We start from the raw sequence: 24,197 nt of genomic DNA on the forward strand, positions 1-24,197 counted from the left end.
TGCAAATTATGGTAAAGGAGGATCTTATAAATCACGTGAAATATTTACAAAACCAAGCAAGAAACTTAAGTACATGTTATCTTAGCTTTTGGAAATTTATACTATATATTAAAAGACGTTCCTTTTAAAGGAACGGTGCCACGTGACACTTTTTAAAGTATGTGTGCTATGTCTCAATGCCACATCATCATCCAAACTATATGCGTCACGTAAGCTAGCCAATTCACTTAACAAAATAAAATATGCTTTGAACAAGATTTGAACCCATAACTTCCAATACATATAAGTAATACATTTACCATCTCAACCAATTATTATTAATATTTCAAGTTTAACATAATATTATATATTTATTTCAATTATTAAGTAAATTAGAGGTAATATAATCCATTTATTTTTCACAAGATTAAATATAAATAAAGATGTAAAAAAAATAAAAAAAATAATAAAAAAAAAGTGACATTCAAAGCAACGCCCGAAACACTATACACACTAACTATACAAATAGTCGAACATAATTATATACACAAACTAGCAGCCCGGGACATCGCCCGGGGTACACACTAGTATATACATTAAAACAATTCTATTAAGGCTCTACATAACTACAAAGTATATTTTTTGTTACCTACGGAATATTAGCGATAGACTTGATCAAACCTAGCCCGTCCCCAAAAAAAGGGCGGAATTGGACAGTTTTTTGAGCTCAGCCCAACTCGAATTTTTAAAAAGTTTTACCCTGTGTTATGGCCCTTATGGGCAACCAAAAACACCAATTTCAGTTAATGACTCGACCTAATTGTGGTCCTAAAAGCTAGGTTTGGGCACAGCTTTTTGGATTCAAGTTGGACCAGACTCAAATATTTAGTTCAAAACATATCAATTTTTGACAAAGCTTGGCATGACCCATGATCACTTTTAATTAGGGCCTGTTCACTTCAGTTCAGCTCCAATCAGTTCAATTAAGTTCAGCTCCAATCATTTCAGTTCAGCTCCAAGCCTCCAATCATTTTAGTTCAATTCAGTTCAGCTCCAACTCCTCCAAGCCTCCAATCATTTTAGTTCAATTTAGTTTAATTCTTCTCTTAATTTCTTTTTCTCATAAAATATTCATATCAGCTGTTCAGTTCGATTCAGTTCAGCTCCGATCAGATCAGTTCAATAAATATGATCAGTTCAGTTAAGCCTATATAATCAGCTTGAGTACATCTTTTAGAAACATGAAAAGAATACTAGTACTAAATTTTGTTAAATAAAATGGCTACTAACTTAAATTAAAAGTACCAAAAAGACAAACGTGATATTTATAAAACGAAGGTATAAAAAACTCTTTCGTCAGTGTATCAAGCAAAGAACGTGTTTCCCATTTAAACTTTTTCCTATTCGAAGAGACAATGTTCAGAGTATAAAAACACACACAAAAATATAACTTTTCTACAAATTAAATCTTATCTTCTTCTCAAGTTTCCCCCACCCACCGCTCAAATAACCCACAAAACTAATCACAATTTTTTTTTTTTATTATTCCTCCTCATTTCTATCCCCAAATATACCAAAATTATTCAACCAAAAAAAAAAAAAAAAAAAACTTCCATTTCCAATTATTCCCTATTTAGCTTACCTCATTGCTCACCTCTGTAAATTTATTACTCCATTTTATTTGTCGTTTGTAGAAAAAACTAAAAAGGGAGAATTATTTTTTCTCTGAAAATTCGTCGATTAATTTTTCTAAGTCGGCGAATTTTTATATTTTACTGCTTTTTAGAGTTAAATTTATATTTATATATATATGCCGGTGATTTTACAAGGTACTAGTACTACTTTTCTTCTAGTACCTTCTTCAATTTCTCAAAATTTATTGTTTTTTTGCTTAATTTAATTTTATATTTGTTGCAGTTACAGAATAAGTTAACTTTTTGTGAGCCATATATAAGAAAAAGTTACTAGAAGAGTAACAAAAATACTTACATGACGAACTATTATGTTCCGGATTTCCAAATGGAAGAGGACGACCAACACTTGATTTCTACATCATCTACGGTCACCCATCACAACAAGTACACAACTTTTCCCGAGCTTTTTTTATTTTTTATTTTTATTTTCAGCTCGGGATTGATCGATTGAATTAATAGTCACGTTGATAGTGTAATCTTAAACGGGTGTCACTTATTGTAAACAGGGCTGAAGACGAGATTCTGGAGTTGTTATGGCAAGATGGTCAAGTAGTTGCGCAACCTCAACACCAACGGAAATCACAAGCGTCTAATACGCCGCCTCAACAAACACAATCACACTATCTGCAACAACAACAGCAGCAACAGCAACAACAACAACAACAGCAACAACAACAACAGTTATACATGGCCGAAGATGAGATGGCAACGTGGCTTCACTACCCGTTAGAGGACTTGTATAGTGTTTTGTTAGGTGATAATAATAATCAGACAACTCCAGCTCCAACTCCAACTCAGCTTCCGGCGGTAGCGACTACCGTAGTACGTCAACAGCCGCAGGAGGTTATTCGGCCTCCTGCGGATGTTGCGGTTGTAGTGAAGCCACCGCCAGTACCTCCACCCCCGAAACCAACCAAGAATTTTCAAATGTTTTCAAGAATGCGCGGGAAAGATCCCGAGGTGTCGTCGAGTATGAGGCAGGAGTTAACCGTGGTGGACTCGAATACGACACCGGCTTTGGCGACCATGAAGAGTTTAGGGGAAGTGTCATCTGCTTTTCCTAGCGGTGGTGGAATTGGTGGCAGTAGTGGTGGAGATTTTGGGTTGGATAGGGGTGGAGGGAGTGGGGAGGTGACGGTGTCGTCGTCGTCTGGTGGGTATAGTGGCGGCCCTTCTAAGGCCGCCGCCGAAGATGTGAAGGATAAAGGGGTTAAGAATGAGGCGGAGGATCGAAAGAGAAAGCGAAGAGAAGATGATGAATCTATGACACCTACGGCCATTGATCAAGTGAGTTTGTTAATTACCTTCTTCATTATTTGTATGATTGGCATATTGGATGTGATTAATTTCTATAATTGTTGGTTTGTCGATAATGTTTGGATGTTAACTAAATTAGCTAGTTGGACGTGTTCAAGAGATATTAATATGTAGTTTATTAGGATATTGCTAACGAACGTTCCTCGACTATACACTAGATGAAGCCCGTGCGACGCACGGTTTATTTGATTTTTTTTTTTTTTTTTTTTGAGTATTTATGAGCTTAAATTTGTTATATATTTAGATAAAATTCCTAATATTAAAAGATAATATTTCATATTTAATTAATTTAAACTTATAAATCTCATTCGCTAATTTTGCTTACGTGGCATTTGAATTATTTAATTCTAAAAGAAATTAATAATCTCTTATTCAATTGGCTACTACTAAGATTTATAATCTTAGATGGCGCGCTGAGAAAATTAGATCTTACGTGACTCTCTAAAAACTCAGGAAAAAAACCCCTTTAAATATATATATTATATTTAAAATATAATCTAAGGGAGTATTAATTTAGGAATGCATGCTAAAATTACGCATTGATCGGTATAATTAATGTTTATTTTAATCTAATATTTTTACTTTTAATTATCTTACCTAACGCTTTCAGAGCGTTCGTTACCTTTTGCCAATATAATCATGGAGAGTTTTTAAAAGAAAGACCAAAATAAGTCATTAAGATAAATGTAATATGGAGTACGTAATGCAAAGTAATGAAGTATAGATAGATTATGATGTTTAATTTCATCAATCCATATATTAGTGTAGTTGACTTAGGGTCTGTTCACATTTAGTGAAATGAGCTGAGCTGAACTGAACTGAACTGATTGGGCTGAATTGAACTGAACTGAGCTAATTAGAGCTGAACTGAACTGAATTAAGCTGAAATGAACATTTTATGAGAAAGGGAAATTAAGAGCTGAACTGAATTGAACTGATTGGAACTGAACTGAATTGATTGGAGCTGAACTGAACTGAAATTAAGTAAATGTAAACAGACCCTTAGTTCTCTTTATAGCTATTGATAATTAATCACATAATTTGACTTTTACACATTTACATACACAAGTGAGGTCAATATATACGCAGTATATACTTTTTCCGTGCCTTATTAATAGTCTCTTATGGTCAATTTTTAGTCCCAAAATGATAATCCTATTTGTTTTTTTCAAGTACCATTAATATCAATTTTTTACTAAAATTCTCTCCAATTTGTAACAATATTTGTGTAAAGTTAACTTTTTCATATAAATTTTGCTTTTTCATGTACTCCCTCCGTTCCTAAATTACATTCCTCCTTTTGATTTTTGGTATTCCTAAATTACATTCCTCCTTTCTATTTTTGGTATTCCAAAATTACATTCCTCTTTTCTATTTTTGGTAAGTTTTTTTTAGTAAATCAACTCTCCTTTTTTGTTCTATATTTAATGCTTTCTCACTCATCCTTACCTAATCTCACTCATAATTTTTGTGCCAAATTACAATGAATATGATTGGTTAAAAATTTTCAATTAGGAGCAGGTGATTGGTCTTTTTTTTTTGCAAAGGATTGATGACATGTCATGAGTAATAACTAATCTATCTTTGTACTTCCCATTGCATTATCTATTATTGTTATTTGTCTTATTCTTACTTTCTTAATTCCCGTGTAAATTTTCAAAGAGGAATGTAATTTAGGGACGGAGGAAATACTTTTATTACTTTCTCTCTCTACTTTTCTGCATACCCAAAGTAAATTTACATTTTTAATGTACTTTTACTACTTTTATTTATATTTATTAATTCCCGTAAAAATTGCGTATAAGGTACGGAGAGAGTACAGGAATTAGGTGTTGGATTCTTGGTTAACTATACAATTATGACATTTTAACTTTTTTTAAAAAGGTTACATTACTTGTATAAGAAGATTAATAATGTAGAGATGGAACAAAAAATCATGCAATAATATAGCTAAAAATAACTAAAGAAGATAATACAACTATGTCGTGCAAGTATTTAAGATAGGTTCAGTGTATTATCTGCATTGAATATGGGTCTTCTTTTGTTGTCTAGTTTATTTTGGTGCAATGATACCTTTTCATGACTCCTTATATTTCTGGATATTCATCTTCCAAAAATTAAATTAAAGGAAACATCATCAAGGAAATATAATTAAAAGGACAATACAAGAATAAAAATGTAAAATAAAAAAGATAGAGGTAATTACTCTGTATTGTACTCCGTAATAGAGCTTATTTTTTCATCTTATTTAATTTCAATTAATTTTTTTTAAAGTTCATATAGCTCAAACAACATCATTTTTGAAAAATAATATTAAAATGTATAAACTCAAATTAAATTGAATAAATTTTCTTCTTTTTTTTTTTTGAAGGGAACTAAATTGAATAAGTTCATATAAAATAAAATAAATCCTATCAAAATAAATTAAAATAAAATAAATATAAATAAATTAATTTTAAAATCAAATAAATCAAACATAGTGCTCTTATTTTACTTAATAGTTATATGAAGTGTGTATAAAGTATTTACCAAATTAACCATAATAAACAAATAAAATGTTGAAAGATCATAACTATCTACCGTATAAGAAATGCTTGAAGTGAAAAGTGGAAACCCATTCAAAAAAAAAAAAAAATTATAAAATGAAAGGAAACAGATGGTTTCAAGGAAAGAAAAGAGATTCTTTAAGTATGGAGGAAAACGAGGAAATGATTTTGGAACATCAAAAAAAATTTCTACCACCTTTATGTGCGTTCAGATATGCTAAAATTAATTTTTAGTGTGTCAAAGTGAGATAAATTTGGTATTCTTTTTTCTTATAATAGGAAAATATTTTCAAGTTATTGATAATAATATTTCGCCCTTTACAATCAAAAAATTAAAAATAAGAAAATTATTTGTACAATGTATATGGGAATTAATTTACCAAATTAAACCCTAACCTTGATCACTCAAACTTCCAACATAATGTCTATTCTCAAAATAAAAACTTGTTTAGAATATACACATAGTGTATAATATTGTAGATTTGGGTGGTTTTTTATGTTAAAATTTGACTTCATAGTTCCTACCCCTTTTAGGACTGTACTTTAATTATTGGTTTTTGGAGGGCCTTTTTGCCTTTTGTACATAGAGGAATTATTGCTTCTTGTTGTATACGTGGCTGGAGTTGGTCAAGAGTGTTGCTGACATGTCAAACATTGATTGTACCATGTGTAGAGAGTCACAATGAATGCTGTGAGTGGTGAGTTTTACGGCGGTGCTGTCAAATCATGTAAAATAGACCATATTTTCCTTTCTGTTCTTGAATACTTGCAACGGTCAGTCTGTAACTAACATAATTGTCCATATATTTTTGACCATCTAACCACATACGAAATATTACATAACAATATTTAGGTTTCAATATATTTTAATGAAAATTTAGTAAAAAATTAATATAAAAGTCAAACTACGCAAAGTATTCAAAATAGAGAGAGTATTAGACGATCCTTAATTACTCACCCCAAGCCAAATACATTTACGAAAAAGTAAAAGTATAATCCATTGATCAGAAATAGAAATTAGACAATTTTTTACGAATGTTCTTAAATAGAATACAGGACAAACAATAAGAAACCGTAGTAGTAGACAATTACTCGTACTTCACTTCACGATATACGTAGTACAAATTAAGGGTAGTAATTGACAATTATAAAAGTTTGGGTCAGATTTGTCGTGTGGTCTCTCTTTATGGATTGGAGTTGAGGAAGTGGTTAAGGCCCACTTTCACTGTCGAAGCATGGGTCTTACTATTTCATGTGCCCATGTGGGTGTGATATGCCGCATATATTCTCTATCCTTTACCTCTTTACATACCTTTTTTTTTTTTTTTTTTTTTTTTTTTTTTTTTTTTTTTTTTTTTTGGGTTAGGAGTAAAATATCTACATTTTTCCGCAATTTCTATCATACTCCTGGAGTACCATGTACACGAAACTCTAGGTTTTATAAAATTCATGTTATTTTGATGTTAACTCTTTGTTACTTCAAATTATATATATGTTATTTTTAAATACATGTATGTTATTTCGCTCTTTTTCTCATTCATCTTCCTCCCGCACTCACTCTATCTTCCTCTCAGCTACTCCAACAAAATCATACACTTTCTCTCTCCTTTCTTCTTTCAATTTTATGGGTTTTTGAGGAATCAACCTCACTCTTACTCTCTCTCTCTCTCTCTCTCTCTCTCTCTCTCTTACTACTCCAACTCTAAATCATACACACTTTGTCTCTCCTCTTTTCTTCTTCTAATTTTTTGGGTTTCTTAGAAATCAATTGATTTGAAGGTAATTTAAGGGTTTAAATGTGTTTATGTCCAGAAATTTAGTATCTTCTAAAGTGTTTTGATTCTCTTCACAATGCTTTAAAACTCAACAATGCTAATGTTATTTTGATGTGAATTTATTATTATTTCAATTTATATATATGTTATTTTTAAATAAGTACATGGTATTGTGTAAATTAAAAATAGCATGAGTTGAGGTTGAAGTAATAAATAAGTGAATAACATATTGTTGTAACAAAATAACACAACATTTAAACAAAATAACATAAAGTGTGCGCCAAAATAACTCAAATATATTGTGTAAGGAGTACCATGATCCATAGTACTCCAGGAGTATATAATACTAATTGCATTTTCCACCCTTTTAAGATTGCCCTTATTTTACGATCTCTAAAACACGTCCCGAAACAAATAAGTATATGTTTTTAATTCTGTATGCATTAATGGTAAAAATATTTTTTTTTTAAATAAACGTTAAAAGGAAGCTAATGAGATCCTCAAAAAAAAAAAAAAAAAAAAGGAAGCTAATGAGATTTCACATGATCATAGTATTTCTATTTATTATGAAGTATAAATTAGTGAGAATTTTTGTTTAAAGTTTGTCCTTTTGAAGGGCTAAGGGGATATATTTTATTATCTGAATTGTTAATAGTAGTAAAATCGGAAATAGAAAGTGGGGTTTCTTTTGGGAGATATGAAGAGTTTGAGAGGTAAGGATGAGCATGAATGAATGTACTTCAATTCAAGGAATATAATTAATGTGAATATGTGATCATGTAATCTACAAATTGAAATGCAGCCAAAACTTAACATAAGAAGCGGTGCCCTTTCCTAACTCCATTATTCGTTTTATGTGAAACTTATTAAGATGCTAGGCTATGTTATCTTCATTTTATTGCATATATTTATAAGATTACTACGAGTACTTAATTTTATTATAATCAAATTATATTAAATTTGAAAAATTCAGACTAGACAATATCATGTGACAATAATGTGACATTGTGACTTATGTCTTCTTAATACCTACTCATTCCTATATGTAACATAAGAATACGGTCAAATTTCAATGCATAAATCTTACTTGTAGAATATCTAGCTTTGGTGGGGTGAAAGGAGCATAGCATAGCCTATTCATTAAATGGCTAACTTGTTTAGCTTAATCATCACTCATGGTATAAAAATTTATACCACCCCTCTCTCTCTCTGTCACTTTCTCACTCCTCCACATCATCTATACCACAATACAATATACTTTCTCCCAAAATCACCCCACTCATGGTATAAAAAAGTTTACCAACACCCTTTCTCTCTTCTATATGTATGAATTATAATAGTTACGTTAATAGTACAATTTGAAATTTGAGTAATACTTTTGGTGTAGAAAGAGCCAACTAATTAAACTGGTTAACATCCACTTGAATTGAGTAATATGATAGTAGTATATTGACAACGACAGTCGCGTCATATCTTGTGATTTCTGTTACAAAGTATCGTAACTCTAAGGTGCATTTTACCCTCCATGTCTTGCATCAAAAGCATGATTATTGATTAAGCTAAATAAAATCTCAAACCAAAGACTTTTCTTATGTAACACTTGGTAAATCCTGCATGATTACATTTGTGTATGAAAAGCATGTTCCATTTCTTCTACTAAGATATATTTTTGAACATTATGATATTATGATTTCAACAAATTAACCAGCAAATTTAAATTTACACAAGGATGTAGAGCTTGAAGGTGATGATGACGATGAGAAGAAGCATTCCCGTGGCTCACATGGCTCGAAGAGATCTCGTGCTGCAGAGGTCCACAATCTCTCAGAACGGGTGAGTATCCTGTTATTTCAAATGAAAATTATGTATTCTTGAAATTTCTTCTCTGATAATTCAAATGTTGGAGTGCAGAGACGTCGAGATAGGATTAATGAGAAGATGAAGGCATTGCAAGAACTCATTCCTCGCTGCAACAAGGTATATACAAAGACTTAATCTGATATTGTAGTGATAAATACTTATATGAATAATTTTGTAAGTAACCAAAGTTCATGTTAATGGAACTTTATCCCTGAGTTTTTGTTTTTCTTTATAAATTTCATTACCGCCTTTGAGGGTGGCATATTTATTGAGTGGTAATGAAACTTTATGAAAGAAAACAGATTCTTGGAGGTGGATAAACATTACTATGAACTTTGGCAAATCCTTACAAAATTACATGTAAGTACATTATCATTACCGTCATTTGTCATTGCCTATTAACAGGCTAAACGAATAGATTGTGTACATTTGACTAGAGTTTTCTTTTTCTTTGAATACAGTCAGACAAAGCGTCAATGCTTGATGAGGCAATCGAGTATTTGAAGTCAGTGCAAATGCAAGTTCAGGTATTACCCTCTTTCCTCCTTTCGATACACTTATATATGTATCAGCAGTAAGATAATTGAAGTTGGTCATTTTTACTAGATGATGTCAATGGGATGTGGCATGGTTCCAATGATGTACCCTGGAATGCAGCAACAGTACATGCCACCAATGGGAATGGGAATGGGGATGGGAATGGGAATGGGAATGGGGATGGGAATGGGAATGGGAATGGATGTGGGGATGAATCGTCCGATGATGCCATTTCCACCCAATATGCCTGCTGCTAACTTGCCAAGCCCTCCTGCAGCTGCAGCAGCAGCAGGGACTCAATTTGCTCCAAGATTCACTGTCCCACCGCCCATTCGTATGCCTTCTTCTCCTGCTTCCAGTTTCTCCGTAAACCAAACCAGCATTCAAGCAGATTCTGTCCGTAGCTCAGTTCCTGTTCAAAGTCCCGGCTTGCCACAACTTCCTACCATGGCTGACCCGTATCAACAATACATGGCTCTCCAACAGATGCAGATGCAGATGCAAATGCAAATGCAGATGCAAGCAGCTCAGGTAACCCTGTTTCCACCATGAACCTGTCAATCAATCAATCAATCAATCAATCAAAGCCTTAATCCCAAAAGTGGGGTCGGCTAACATGAACCAAATTTGATTATTCCGTGTAGTCATCAACATAAATCTTTCTCCTCCATCCCTTACGATCCAAAACTTCATCCTCACGTAAATCCATGCACTTCATATCCTTCCTCACTCCTTCCAACCAAGTCATCTTTGGTCTCCCTCTTCCTCGTTTAATCCCTCCATGGTCCCACTCTTCCACTCTTCGCACCGGTGCACCCTCGGGTCTCCGTCTTACATGTTCAGTAAATTACTGAGCATCCGTTATAAAGTGACGATAGCATACGCGAAAGTTACACTAAAACGCATAAAAGTTATCCTTATATTTATGAGTTATTTATGCTTCATTGATAAATTTGACAAAAGTGACACTAAATTTGACAAAAGTGACACTAAATCTGACAAAAGTGTACCCGATGTACAGTAAATTACTGAAAATCGGATGTATACAAAAGTTTTTCTTATTAATAGATGATCAAAATATTCTTGACCCAATAAATAATAAACGAGTTGAACAAAAAAGAACCGAGGTAGTATACAGCTCCACAGCTCAGTTAGCTTCCGTGTAAAACATGATTGAATCTAATCAACATAAAGGAACCAACTTGGCGGCCCTAGCACAACTCATACAACAATACAAGCATACTGATGAGATAGATTCTGCAACTTAACATCTTGAATTTTATAACAACTAACATTCTCATAATAAAGCAGACAATATTTTCATTAATTAATTTTAATTCAATTAATCAAAACTTTATTTCCTTTTCTCTACACAACTAAGGTGTAGAATCTCCGTTTGTCGGTGCTGCATGTGACAAGATTTACGTATATCAATTAAATTTTATTCTATGAAAATCTTAACAGCCGGCTTCATCTTTTGGAAGTGTATACCTTAATTATTAAGCAATAATATTATTCAAACCCGCGTATTATACAACTGGTATCATGGTATGCTATTTACGTGTGACATAATTTAAGGATAATATATAATTTTATATAATAATATACGAAGTACATATAAACTATATTAATTGGTTAAAGTATTGAATGTGAATCGGTTATATTCAAGTTATGAGACGTAATCATGTTTATATCATCATTTACAGAATTACGGAGTATTGCATTAAAGTGTTATCTAAGATAAAAACTCGACTCCCGTAAAATATGAGAAACGGGCATATCAAAATTAGACGGAGAGAGCATTGACTTTTTTTCTTACAAAATAAGAAAGAAAGATGTTATTCTAACCTCTATGGTTAGATAATCTTAAAGTTGTATACTTTTATTCATAAGTAAAAGCCGTAGATTTTGAATTTGACTGTTCAAAATAACAGAGTAGAAGGTAAATAAAAGTCAAAGACCTAAAGTTTGTACATACCGCCTAATAGTACTTCCTCCATTTCTTTTTAGTTGACACGTTTCTTTAGTCACGTTTGCCAATGCACAACTTCAACCATTCATATCTTTAATTGCCGATACTCAAAAATTATGAAAAATTAATATTTTGAAACTATATATCGTGATGAATCTAATAAGATCCCAAATGACTATATTTTTCATTACGTATAAAACACAAAACACGGTCAAAGGGGAGTGTGTGAATAGTGCTAAAGTCAAAACGTGTCAACTAAAAAAAACGGAGGTATTAATTTACTTCAATGTACAGTACATAATATAGTTGGCATGCAAATATTAATCTAGTTAGAATGTCAAATTTATAATTTAGACGTGGAGAGGATTATTGAAGGTAATGAGGCCATGAACAGGAGAGAGAAAACGCCATATACATGTCGACAACATGGTAATCAACTAAGCCATGAACGAGCTACTAGCTACCTACATGCTAGTGACTTGCCTGACCCCCATAATTAACGATAAATCATTATTAATTAAGAGACTTTTTAATATTAATTATTCAACAATTTACGTACTTTTTGTATCGTTCAACTCGTTAATGAGCATCTTATATCGCGAAACTATGAGAAATTTTACCATTTCAAAGTTGTGGTAAACATGACACCTTATTACGAATTTTCTAAAAACAGTTGTAGAAAAAATAAAATAAAATTAGTAAGGCATAAAAATTATTCAATGAAGGTGACATACTAATCACACAATTGCTGATAGTCATTTTCCCAAAAAAAAAAAAAAATAAATAAAAATTGCTGAGTCATTCTGTTCTTAATTAGATCCTTTGACAATTGCATCTGCAATTAAGGCAATGGAAGAACTGTTAGCCCATTAGAGATTTGATAGGCCCAAAAGAGGCAAGAAGTTGTAATGGGCCTTGCCAACAGCCCAATATGGTACCAAAGGAACAGTCTCACCCATTCTCCTTCTCTCTTTCACGTGAAACAGAAGAAAAAAAACCCTTATACTCCTTCTCCTCCCTTAATTCTCACGACAAAAAAAAAAAAAAACTCACGAACCTGCTGCTGCTACAGTGCTGCCGCCAGCAGCCACCACCGCCCTGCCGCCAGCAGCCACCGCGCGCCGCCAGCAGCCCAGCCCAGCAGTTCGACTCCTCCCTTTCTCCTATCCCTTATTTCTCCTTCTCTTATTCTTGTTATTTTTTAATTAAAGTTTCAATTTTTATTGGTTTTCAATTATGAAATTATTATTATTAGGCTTTGATATTATGTGTAAATTACAAAAGATTATAAATTTATGGGTTTTGTATGTTTAAATTAGTATATTAATTTTCAGATTTGATTATGTATGAATTTAGGGTATTAAAGTGTTGATTTTTCATGTTTAAAGGCTTAATTATGTACTAAACTAGTTACTTAATTATTCTATGTTCAAAGTATGTCAAAATATGATTATTTTGGTTGTATATAAATTTTCAGATTTAATAAAGTTTCAATTTTTATGGTTTAGTAGTGTTGATTTCATATTTTTATGCTTCTAAACCTATAAAATATTTATTGTGGGTATTTTGTGATTGAAAAAGCTTTGAACTTTATATTCTAATCTTAATAATAATTTTCAGATTTTGTATCTTTTATTTTGAAGCCTCTAATTGCATTGAATTGATGTATTTTTGGGCTTTTAACACACTAATTTGCTATATAATGACTATTTCAAATAATTATGCTTATGGGATTATTTTATATGCTTAAACCAAATTTTCAGATTTAATTAACCATTTTAAAGTTGCTGTAATTTGGTATAAAACATTATATTTTCATGATTTTAACACATAAACTTGTAGTTGGGATGTTGTACTACTAGTTTTGGCTAATGGGATTAATTTAAGGGCTTTATTTTAATGGTTTGAGAGGTTTTTAAATGCTTTAGTATTGCTGTAATTTTAATTGCTTTGGTATTGATTTATTCCTTATTATTTGGTTTAGGAGAGGACTTTGTAGAAGGTGATTTCTAGTCTCTAAAGTGGCCAATGGAATTGTTTACTCAAGGTACGTACAAGTTACAAAACCTTGCTTTTAGGTGCATGTTTAAGGATGGATCGAGAACTTAGTATCATGTCTAGGGATGACTGGGTTAAATTGTTTGGTTATACATTGTGAATTTCATTTGATGTGCACTATTCCTTATTGCAATTATTGGTTATGTACTAATTATGCAAGGTGCGCTTAGAGGCTAAGGTATGTGGTTGGTGAAATGATTTAATTATTACTCATTCATGATTTAATGAAGTAGGATGAGTAAAGGAATGGTTCATGTCTTATAAGACAAGGTTAAGAGTTTGGGGTGCCTTATGCACTCAAGGTGTTTATACACCGAGGTAGTAAAGGAATAAATAATAAATGTTGCTTGCCACTAATAAATCAAGAATTGAAATTGAAAAGTTGTTTTACTTGATTGAATTGATATTGGATTGATTGAATTGATATTGGATTGATTGAATTGATATTGGATTGATTGAATTGTTATGCATATGAGTCATCACCAAGCCTAAACCGGTAAATCACGTAAAGTGCAAGATGGATGAGCAATAAAACTCTGGATTGGTGCACTTCTGGAGTAATGACAATCAGGGGTTGGGGTACATGGGGTATTAGCCGTGTACTTTTCTCGAGGCCGTCTGATCTACGAGTCTCTTATCTCAAATATTTTTCAAAACTAGGAGTTAGGTGAGATCTCATACTAACTACGGTCACGGAGTCGCGCCCGTGGTCGTTGGATGTTTATTGATGTTTCCGAAAGGAGGCATGGGGTTTTTCTTTATTGATGTTCCAAATGGGACATGGGTTGGACAACCTTGTCTATTGCTAAATCCAATGAATAAATTGAAATGAGTTAGCTACTATTAACTAGTGAAGTCTTAATAAATTGGATAATCGAGTCGTGCGTCGAGTTTGTTATTAATGATGCGTATGATTGATTATTAGTAGCATGTTAAGTATTTCCTTATTTTACTTTGCAGCTTGTATGTACTCAGCTTTGCTGATTGCGTGCTTTTGTGTGTGTGTCCTTCTTTGGTCATGGCCTTCGCCTTTAAATGACCCTGTGACGATCCAATTTTTACACTTGTAATATTGGGGAGCAGAATAACCGCAGGTTCTCTCACATGCAGCATTCATCAGGGTTGTGGGATCTTGAGTAGAGAGTTGGTTGCTTACATTTCATTTGCCTTGCAAGTTTGATTTTATTTTAACTCGATTTTATTTGACACTATTTCTTTTGGTTAAGTTTGTTTAAACACTGAATTTAATCACTTACTATTTCTTTTGGGTTTGAATAAGGGCCTTAATGGTTCCAACTTGTAATACTTATTTTGATTTAAATACTTTGTTTTGAGGTTTATTTAAAACTGTTTTGGTTTTCCGCTGCTAATTTCTGAGATAGCCTTAACGTTTGAACACGTGGCGGTAGCACACCAGTAATTCTCTTGAATTTGTTCAGGTTATATACAGGTTTCTCACAGGTTTTTAAGAGAGAATTATTAGGGTGTTACATAGATAGATATAATGATATGCAGAAAGTGTTCTTATATGGTAGTACTAAATTATTGTAAATATGTAGCTAAGTATAAGGTGTCGTTTTAGGACAAACGACTACTTCTTGTTTTTTGTTGCAGCACTTTCATGTGTCGTCAAATCTCAACGTCTTTGATAGCCCATTTGAGTACCCCGATTCTAGTTAGAGAAGTTGTTGGTGCTATTTGGAATTTGATGGTCCTCACCTTTAGGTTGTTAGCTATATCTTCAAATTCTGGCCAATTACCCTGCCCAATAATGCACAAAATAAAATTAAAAAGCGGGATTCGAAGGGCTGTTTTTGTTGAGTTTTTATTTGAATTATATGGCCTTTCCCCCTTTTTTTTCCGTTCTTACCGCCATTTTCTTCTCATATATCTCTGAAGTAGGGAGACCAATGAGCTTTTCACAGTCTTCAGCAAAAGCAGTGAGTTTTAGTGTCCCAGTGGCGTCACTCACATCGATTGTGAAATTTACCCTGTGTGTAAAGGGACATTAGTATTTTGGTTATTGTAGTTGTTGCATTTGTTGATTTGAATTGATTCTTACCTGACTGCGGCAGTACTGTTTTTTTTTAGCAGTGTAGGCATTTGAAAGTTGCGTCCTTTGCTTCTTGGCAGCGCTTTCCACAGTTGTTACATCCTAGGTAAGCAAGCAGATTTTCTAACTGAGCATCAGGGATAGTGGCTTGTATCCAATGGCGTTCTTCTTGCATTGTGTTTTGCAGCCTGCGATTTATGAAAATGCATCAGTCCTCTGTTAATAGGTAGGTATTTGTTATGTAGCGGGGTGTGGGTTGTTGTCCTTACATTTTTTTGCTCAATTTCATTGATAGTTTTCGCTGGTGTAGTTCTTGATGGTGTTCTGATGTGGAGTATTTTTGTTGCCTGGTCAAGAAGCATTTCTTGTTTTTCTTTCATCCTAGGATGTTTTGAACGAATTTAGTACAGTTGATTAGCATTAGATATTGTAAGTATATCGTGTTTTTCATTGCTTACCATGTTCGAAGAGCATGTGCTTCCTCCCCCGTAGGATCTGAGATGATAGTAGTTGACATTGAGCTTACAAGGGAGAACCCTACATGTTTTAAGGTTTTGAATTAGGCAGTGTGTTAAGGTATTTTAACAATTTAAGAAGATATGATAGGCTACCTTTATATGTGGTTGGCCGTAAGTGAGTGAAGACTGCAACTATTGGGCTTAGCACCCAACCTGCAAGCTTCTCAGTGTCAATAACAGCAAGGCCTCCCCACATTGAGATGGTGAGCGGCTGTTCAGTGCTGTTTATCATGGCATATAGAGTCATGTATACTTTTGTAGTTTTGTATAAATGGTGGATTACATTGTTATAATAGGGTATTATCGTCATTGTTTACGTACCTTTGGTCAGTGACTATGATTTCACGTACATCCATCATGTTTCCTCCTGATGTTGGTACTTTCCTAACCTCTTCTATGTAAAGGACAACAACAAGCAAATCTGTGTGACACATTACATACGGTTAGTGTCTGCTATATAAAGTGCTGTTAGCAATATAGTTGATGTTGGTTAGCACTGTACTTACCAAAGCGTTCATTTTTGAAGCTTGTTTTTGGAATTGAGTTGATGGAGACATAATTTGGCAGAACTGGACCTGTAGTTGGGTCTAGTGGTTCGATGATCGTTTGTCCGCCGAATGTCATCTGGCACTCATCTTCTCTTTTTTGGTACTTTGGATCTATTGGTTTCAGTGGAGCATTTGCGATCTCATATTCTTTCCCTAGTTGCAGGACGTCCTTGAAAGTGTCTATTTCATCACCAAAAAGAGTTCCTCCAAGATGGTTACCCTGCATAGCACAGTTCAAGTGAATATATGTGCTATAAAAATCCAATCGACCTGATCATATCTAAAGTGACCCTGCTTCTTTAAGTCTCTTTACTGCATGGTATAGTGTTGAACTCATAGATTTGTTTGCTCGGCAATCATGACATTTTGTATAAACTAATTTAATAAATGTCATGTTGAATATGTTAGTGATTTTTAGGTGTTGAAGTTGTGAGTTTCCTTTTTTTTTTTTGGTAATTTGGTTGTTGATTAAATCTGTGAATGAGATCTGTATTTTCCTCATGTTTTTTGGTTTTATGGCCGATAGTAGAATTACAAGCGGTTGTAAATTTTATATTACTGTTTTAAGTGCCTAGTAAGAAAGTGAACATACCTCGGTATCCTCAAATACAAGGCGTTGGTAGCGCTTCTTGTTTGGTGATTGTTGTGGCTGAGATTTTTCTATCACTTTGGCTCTGACTTTGTAAGCTTTGGTGCTTGGAGTTAGTTTACCGAGTGAAGTTTGTTCTGGCTTCATGGTTAAACTCTGCAGCAATATATATGTACAATGCAAAACAGAAAGGGTAAGTTAAGAAACGATATGGATATGACCAATGTGATATAATACTTGTTTACTGAACAATACTGACCTTTTTTAAAAGTGAAGGATACTTTGGATGGCGTTGGTGGAAATGACAGAGAATAAACCACATATATATAGATATATATTGTTGTTTAAGACCAATATTTCAGTTTCAAACTTTTGCATTTCCTGTGCTTGGTTTTAATTAGAGTTTAATTGTATTGATAATAAGATCTAAGTAGTATTTGAAGCTTCCTGTGACTGTTTGTTAACAGAAAAACAGAAAATTTACGTGTTTAGTAAAAAATCAGGTCAAGCCACATACAAAGGCGAAGAGCCAACCATAAAACTGGGAAAAGCTACCTATAAAACAAGACAGATACTTCCCAAATTGAAAAATTTTGTTACATTGTTATAATGTTGGAAGATGTTGGTAATGCCTTGTTATTACTTTTGCCTTGTGCTAATGAAAGATCTTGATTTGTTGACAGAACCAACCTGTTTCGCAACCTGGGTCAAGCAAACCAGCAAGCACTAGCAAAAGTGAAGGCCAACCTGGGCCAAGCACAAGCAAAAGTGAAGCCGATGATGATCAATGACGTAAGCTTAACTATCTGATCGAACCAAGTAGAGCAAGGCCGAGTTACTACCCAATTCTTGTTTTCAATGGCTTAGGATACTTACAGATGATTTTTCTGTTGCAGCAGGTTGATATTTTTGGTTAAAGAAACGGCCAAGGCTATTGCCTGCAAAATTTTGTACCATGAGGTCTTATAGTTGTTTCCCCCCTCAAGTTTGGCCTCAAGCAATCAGGGCACAAATCTTCCGCGAAAAATTACAAAACTAACAAGTGAAGAAAGTCTCATGTAAATGTTATTCTCCATAAATCGATAATGTGTTTTTGTTCAGCTAGTGATTTTGTTCGGTGGAGACGAGCAGTGCAACATTATGCAAATATCTTGCAGTTGGTAGAAATTGATAAACAGGCTTTCTACTGATTGTGTTGCACCATACCAAACAACAGATTAACAGATAAATTAACAGAAAGATAACAGCTCAGTATATGCAGAGATTGAGAGAATCGCCTTCGTGAATCTGTATGTGCCTTCAGGGTTGATCTAAGTCACATAACTAATTACCAATTAACTAGTCAATATCCAGGTTAATACATAGTTTCCTATACTCGAACTCGGTTGCTTCATTTAGCAGACAGTAAAACAATGATGGTAAATGTTACAAAGTTTATATGTAACTTCTGAGAATTACAAGATTTACAACAATATAAGATTATAACTATATAAATTTATTGTTTTATAAGGAAAGTCTCGTGCTAATATTTATGGTTACGTCTGTTCATGGCAAGCATCTCTTCCTTTTTTATTTCCTTGTATATATGTACCGTGATTAAATGTATGGTGGAATTACACATGGTTATGGATTTATGGATGGAGATTAATTATCATGAATTATCTTACATATTCTGATACAAACCAAATATCATTTATTACCGTCCACCAAACAAGTCATACGAGTAAAAAACACGCCTCTGCTAACTACATAGCCCATTACCAGACAACAGGTTTAGAAGAGTAAAACTAATAGAGTACATAATTTCACAATGCACAAGGTTTTTGGCAAATTGTTTGATCTATTGATTGTGCTTTGGCAATAACATTCTGCATTGCTGCATAAATACCGTACAAACACTCCAATGCACCATGATGTTTGTTTGGCAAACTGGTTTTACTTAATGATCAGCTAACCAATCAATCACCAAGTAAAAGAAACAAAATACAGAATGCCACAACTCTTGAACTCACAAGGAAAAACTGTTTCCGTATCAAGTAGATATCAGATGACCCATCGAAGGTTGGAACCAGGGGGTCACTTGACATCCAATATTTGTTCTTCTTTGGTCATCTTGATTCATATGTAGTCTGACCAAGTACATAACGTATCTCTACATCTGCTCAAGCTGGATGTTGTTACAGAGAAACTCATCAAAATTGCACCAACATAGTGGCTATACACTGTCCCTAGGGATTCGCTGCAGACAATACCTGTAAACATGACAATCGAGAGTGAGAAGTTTAATACAAAGGGTTCGTGAATCATTTCAAGTACAGCAACCAATATCAACCATAGTTCACTCAAATGGTCAAGTAGGCATGGAAGCAGGCCAAGGCAAGCCCTTGACTCGGGGCAAAATGGCCCACATGCTTCCTTCAACAAAACCTCAGCCTAGAGTCCTAGGCACAGCCCGATGCCAGGCCTTTAAAAGTAGGAAGGACAAGCCTTAGTAGGAAGACTAGGAATACAGCACCATCAGAATACCTTGTCAGAAAATATGCGGAACACATCTACACCCATAGCCTTTTCAAGTTCCTGAAACAATTAGATATAAGTCATAAGAATATTCATTATGTAGTGCTTGAACAGTAATACCTAAAACTTGAAAAAAGCAGAAGGTTTTTTGCCTCAGAAAATTATAATATTCACTTACTTCCAAAGCATTTGGGGAATCATCTATGCTGCAGATGAGCTTCTGGAGGTCTTCACTCTTCAAAGCATCTCGAATTTCAGAAGAAGCCACTAAAACAATTGAGAAAAAAGTATTTAGAGCCCAAAAATTCCAGATCCTGTAGTTGCCTGTGCTGTCACAATTAGTCCCAAAAGTCATACTTCCTCTGTTCTTTTTTATTTGACCTGTTTCTTTTATCACGCTTGCCAATGCAAAACTTTAACGATCAATAACTTAAATTCTCCATAAGTAAAAATTATAGAAGTTATATATTATGATAGTTCTTATTGAGACGAATCCAAAAAGATCATACATGAATATATTTTTCCTTACATATTATTCACAAAAGACGGTCAAAGGAGCGGTGGTGAATAGTGTAATAGTCAAAGCTGGTCAAGTAATAAAGAACGGAAGAAGTATGACACAAAAATTGTCTTGCTACTATTCGATAACACTTTGACTTTTGGGATAATGATGAACATAATGAGCAGAAAGATAGCTGCAATGCATAACTAGAAAGCACCGAAAAGATTCAGACCCTACTTCATGGATGACAGATAAGATTCGTTGATTATTAGTTCTGAACTTCTGATAACACACTCTGAAAGCTGTTGAACACATATACTATCTGAATTGAGAACAAATGCTTCATGACAAATTTCGAACATAAGTAAACAACAGTATCATAGAGGGCTGTTATATCTTTATAATGCTCTTGCATAGTGGGATAGTGGTGGAAGCTATATGCAGAAAGAGAGCTACTAGTGAAGAACTAAAAGGTATAAGAAGCGCCCGAAATGTCTAGACCCTACTTGTGAATGGCAGACCCTTATTTTTGCTAATTTGATTCATTAACAGTGAAGGGCAACGTTAATTAAGGACAATTGTCAGACAGAGATTTAGAAGAAAGAAATCAGCATTGTCATGAATATCTGTTGTTATTTAATAATGCTCCAATTAGGATCGAAACATGTAAAGTACAAGCTTTCATTTACAAACCTAGACTGCTGAGTGTTGACTATATTTACATGATTATTTGCCAATGTAATACATAGAAATGACATTTAATGTTGTATTAGCATTGTCGAATGACTTATTTTTTAGATCATATATAAGCTAAATGACTAATATTTTGGAATGGGCTTGAAGGATTACTTGGTAACCTCCCAAAACACTCAGACCTTCAGACAAGTTCCACATATGAGTAGAGCCCTTTCTAGTCTACTTGATGATTCATACCTATAGATTCCAATTTAGCTTTATCCAAGACTTCACATGGTTCATCAATAAAGAGTGGTCTTTCTGTAAGCGTCTGAGGGATGACTGTTTGCCAAAATCAAGAAAGAAAGAAAAATTAGCAGAGAATAAGCCATATATATATATATATATATATATATATATATATATATATATATATATATATATATATATATATATAATGCAATTCAGGTAGATAATTTCACTTCATATAGCATTGAGAGCAATGTCAGGATAATAATGCAACTATGTAACATAAGAAAATGAATAGGCCATGAGAGCCAAATGCTTCCTCTGTTTATATTGATACTTCTCAGTGAAACACATTTTATTAAGCCTACAGAATGGTTTCACAAAACAAAGTTCAACCAATTTTAAAATAAAGAGCGCAAATTACAACATCTGAAACTTTTTAAAAGGCCACCTAAGGCAGGACATACCATGCTGAGGAAAAAGAGGAAAAAAGTATAGAAGAAAATAACATACGTCAAGTAAGATCATTCTATATATTATAAGCTGAACAACAAGAGGATCTTGATAAGACGAGGGCTTCTTACTTGGTATTTTATCACCGGATAAAGGTATAGCATACGATGTTTCTACACAGATGAAAAAAAGACAATTCATTACCAAAGGTAATAACCATGACAAACAAAAATAACAATCAATATCAAATAAATTAAGTCATAAAGATTCGTACTTGGTTCATCATCAGACACTGCTGGTTTAGAAGCCGCACATGGAGTTTCAATAGAGGTTTATGCACAGTGGAAAAACCAATCATTACCCCAGAGGCCAGAGGTAAGCACCAAGCTCACCAAGATAATAATCAATATCAGAGTAGTCAAAGATATACAGGTTCTTACTTAGTTTTTCATCAGACACCACTGACTTCACAGAAGCACACGGAGTTTCTGACCAAATAAAACAAGCACATATCAGCCATCATCTTGACAGCAGAGACTGCATAGCTATACCATCAAGCATACCTTTCACCCTAACAAAGTTTTATTGTTCTGATCACAACATACACTTGTCTAAAGAAGCATTGTCTCGTTTTGTTAACTAACTAAATAGCGATAGCAAACTTGTAGAAATTGTATAGGAAACTAGCACAAAATTAGATAATTCTTTAGAAAAACTTAAAAAGATATACTTTCACATTTACTGTGTTTTTGGACACGGGGAATTGGTGGGAGAAGAAAGTGAGGATTCCAATTTCATTACGAATAATATGGATATAGATGGAGGTAAGGGAAGGGAAGAGAATGAAGGAACCTAATTTCCTTTTTCTTTTAATAACCAAATCCTTCTGAAGTTGGAAAGATCTAGAAGGAAAATGCCAATCCACTTCTTCCCCTCCCCTCCCCTCCTTTCCCCTTTCTGTCCTTCCCCCTGACCCTTTGCTCCACTATTGCTATCCAAACATAATGTTAATTCCAGAGTACATAAATGAGGACAACTCCATAAACAATAGTCATACCTTTATGCTTCTTGAAGCAAACAAGGGAGCAACTGCAATTTTGAAGACACACCAATTAAACATCAGCAGAAAATGAATATAAACTACACCGTAACACAATCAACAAAGATCATAAAAACCGACATAAAATGTGGTGGAGGTGGTTATGTCTAATAGTTTGAAACTTAAACAGTTGATGCAACATTTGCTTGCTTACTATGGTACAAGACATGCTGGACATTTGTATTTGGATTTTGCATCATTGCAGACCTTACACTGCTGCGGACCCATGCTTCTTTCGGTCGCGACTTAAAGCTAGCTATGCAAAAAGAAGCTTCAGCTACGAATGTTGGCTTGCTAGCTGTAGCTACATGCAAATAAGAATCATCACTACAAATGACATAATGCAGGATTACCAAGAAAAAATACAAGTACAAATTAATAAATAAAGTATAAACAGCTAGCTGCTAGATCAAACTTCAATCATATTATCAGATTTTACATTCTTTTTACTTACAAATCCTCAAAAACATCTTTTGACAAACGCAGAATCTATTATTGTAGCAATCTACTGCAATCATAACAGCATCATCACAAAGAGGAAAACCAATTAAGCAAAAGAATTAAATCCCAAATTTTACTTATCAGAGTTCATACTTTTTTTTTTTTTTTTGAGAACAATTAGAGTTCATACTCAAATTAAATTTCTTGGTATACTTGACCAAATTAGAGTACAAAATATGAGTGCCCAAATGATGAATAATTAAACACCAGAAAAAACCAAACAAAAAAAAAAAAAAAAAAAAAAAAAAAAACAAACATTGATTATACTTGAAATTTGAAGAAAAGGTATTGATAAAATTGCTAGCAATTTCTAGACCCATGTATAATTTCAGATACAGCAGCCCAGAAATTTTTTTTTAAAAAAATGTAAAATACAAGAATAGACTCACATTGAAGAAGTCAAGAATATGAATGATAGAGAGGAAAGAATGAAAAGAGGGAAGAGTAAGAGAGATATACCAAGAGCTTCAGAGGTTGCAAAAAATGGTGTTTCCGGTGGCGCTACTACCGACTACAGAGACTTCTGCCGATTTTTAGGCCTTTGCGAACTGCGATATTACTGGCAGAAAGTTCACCTGGCCGCCCCAATATCAAGAGGTTAAATTTGTAAAATTATAGGCAAAAACACTATTTCAAGTAGGCAAAATCTGTTGAGAAACTTGAAATTTCTCGTTCACTCAAAGTTTGTATTTCCTCCGTCCTTTTATTAGAGTCTCGTTTTTAACATTTATTAGTACTCACGTAATAAAGAGAAA

At 33.6% G+C, this 24,197-nt stretch overlaps 3 protein-coding genes across 8 annotated transcripts; 1 reads left to right on the forward strand and 2 right to left on the reverse strand.

The window, feature by feature from the left end:
- The first annotated feature begins 1,356 nt into the window (after positions 1 to 1,356).
- On the forward strand, positions 1,357 to 18,634 carry LOC145618669 (transcription factor PIF1-like). Of its 5 annotated transcripts, none has more exons than XR_014107968.1 (11): positions 1,357 to 1,808; positions 1,897 to 2,057; positions 2,180 to 2,960; positions 9,040 to 9,144; positions 9,223 to 9,288; positions 9,633 to 9,698; positions 9,778 to 10,239; positions 13,665 to 13,727; positions 14,822 to 16,017; positions 18,130 to 18,238; positions 18,343 to 18,634. XR_014107968.1 is itself a non-coding variant. In XM_081673446.1 (9 exons), the coding sequence occupies exons 2-8, from the start codon at positions 1,969 to 1,971 to the stop codon at positions 13,677 to 13,679; spliced, it is 1,584 nt and encodes a 527-aa protein (XP_081529572.1). In that variant the 5' UTR covers positions 1,357 to 1,808; positions 1,897 to 1,968; the 3' UTR covers positions 13,680 to 13,727; positions 14,822 to 17,173. The 5 variants fall into 5 exon arrangements, 1 of the variants encoding a protein (XP_081529572.1); XR_014107969.1 differs by having other exon boundaries at positions 18,346 to 18,634; XR_014107966.1 differs by lacking the exons at positions 18,130 to 18,238; positions 18,343 to 18,634 and adding an exon at positions 16,836 to 17,173 and having other exon boundaries at positions 14,822 to 16,751.
- LOC145616778 (replication factor A protein 1-like) lies at positions 15,826 to 19,533 on the reverse strand. Its single transcript, XM_081671507.1, has 10 exons — positions 19,459 to 19,533; positions 18,681 to 18,756; positions 18,323 to 18,384; positions 18,137 to 18,148; positions 17,450 to 17,602; positions 16,816 to 17,077; positions 16,631 to 16,730; positions 16,463 to 16,530; positions 16,250 to 16,328; positions 15,826 to 15,979 (listed from the first exon to the last, which is right to left on the reverse strand). Exons 1-10 carry the CDS (start codon positions 19,531 to 19,533, stop codon positions 15,826 to 15,828), a joined length of 1,041 nt encoding a protein of 346 aa, XP_081527633.1.
- On the reverse strand, positions 19,267 to 24,040 carry LOC145618176 (uncharacterized). 2 transcript variants are annotated; one of them, XM_081672962.1, is made up of 10 exons: positions 23,902 to 24,040; positions 23,096 to 23,245; positions 22,900 to 22,931; positions 22,283 to 22,330; positions 22,117 to 22,134; positions 21,974 to 22,015; positions 21,399 to 21,482; positions 20,142 to 20,230; positions 19,973 to 20,023; positions 19,267 to 19,698 (listed from the first exon to the last, which is right to left on the reverse strand). In XM_081672962.1, the coding sequence occupies exons 2-10, from the start codon at positions 23,167 to 23,169 to the stop codon at positions 19,675 to 19,677; spliced, it is 462 nt and encodes a 153-aa protein (XP_081529088.1). In that variant the 5' UTR covers positions 23,170 to 23,245; positions 23,902 to 24,040; the 3' UTR covers positions 19,267 to 19,674. The 2 variants fall into 2 exon arrangements, with proteins under 2 accessions (XP_081529088.1, XP_081529089.1); XM_081672963.1 differs by having other exon boundaries at positions 23,096 to 23,239; positions 23,902 to 24,029.
- Positions 24,041 to 24,197: the final 157 nt, after the last annotated feature.

The sequence above is a fragment of the Chenopodium album genome, chromosome 26 (genome assembly GCF_948465745.1).
Source record: "Chenopodium album chromosome 26, dcCheAlbu1.1, whole genome shotgun sequence".
Lineage (NCBI taxonomy): Eukaryota > Viridiplantae > Streptophyta > Magnoliopsida > Caryophyllales > Amaranthaceae > Chenopodium > Chenopodium album.

Bases quoted from the DNA above. Each gene is read 5' to 3' on its own strand.
- LOC145618176 (XM_081672962.1), bottom strand. From the start codon at position 23,169: ATGGGTCCGCAGCAGTGTAAGGTCTGCAATGATGCAAAATCCAAATAC. The intron at 22,331-22,899 runs GTATGACTATTG...TTATTTGGTCAG, and splicing joins TTGCTTCAAGAAGCATAAAG to AAACTCCGTGTGCTTCTGTG. The intron at 20,024-20,141 runs GTAAGTGAATAT...TAATTGTTTCAG, and splicing joins ATTCCCCAAATGCTTTGGAA to GAACTTGAAAAGGCTATGGG.
- LOC145616778 (XM_081671507.1), bottom strand. From the start codon at position 19,533: ATGTCAAGTGACCCCCTGGTTCCAACCTTCGATGGGTCATCTGATATC. The intron at 16,531-16,630 runs GTACGTAAACAA...CATGATAAACAG, and splicing joins ATCATAGTCACTGACCAAAG to CACTGAACAGCCGCTCACCA. The intron at 15,980-16,249 runs GTAAGCAATGAA...CATAAATCGCAG, and splicing joins GCACATGCTCTTCGAACATG to GCTGCAAAACACAATGCAAG.
- LOC145618669 (XM_081673446.1), top strand. From the start codon at position 1,969: ATGACGAACTATTATGTTCCGGATTTCCAAATGGAAGAGGACGACCAA. The intron at 2,961-9,039 runs GTGAGTTTGTTA...AATTTACACAAG, and splicing joins CACCTACGGCCATTGATCAA to GATGTAGAGCTTGAAGGTGA. The intron at 9,699-9,777 runs GTATTACCCTCT...CATTTTTACTAG, and splicing joins CAGTGCAAATGCAAGTTCAG to ATGATGTCAATGGGATGTGG.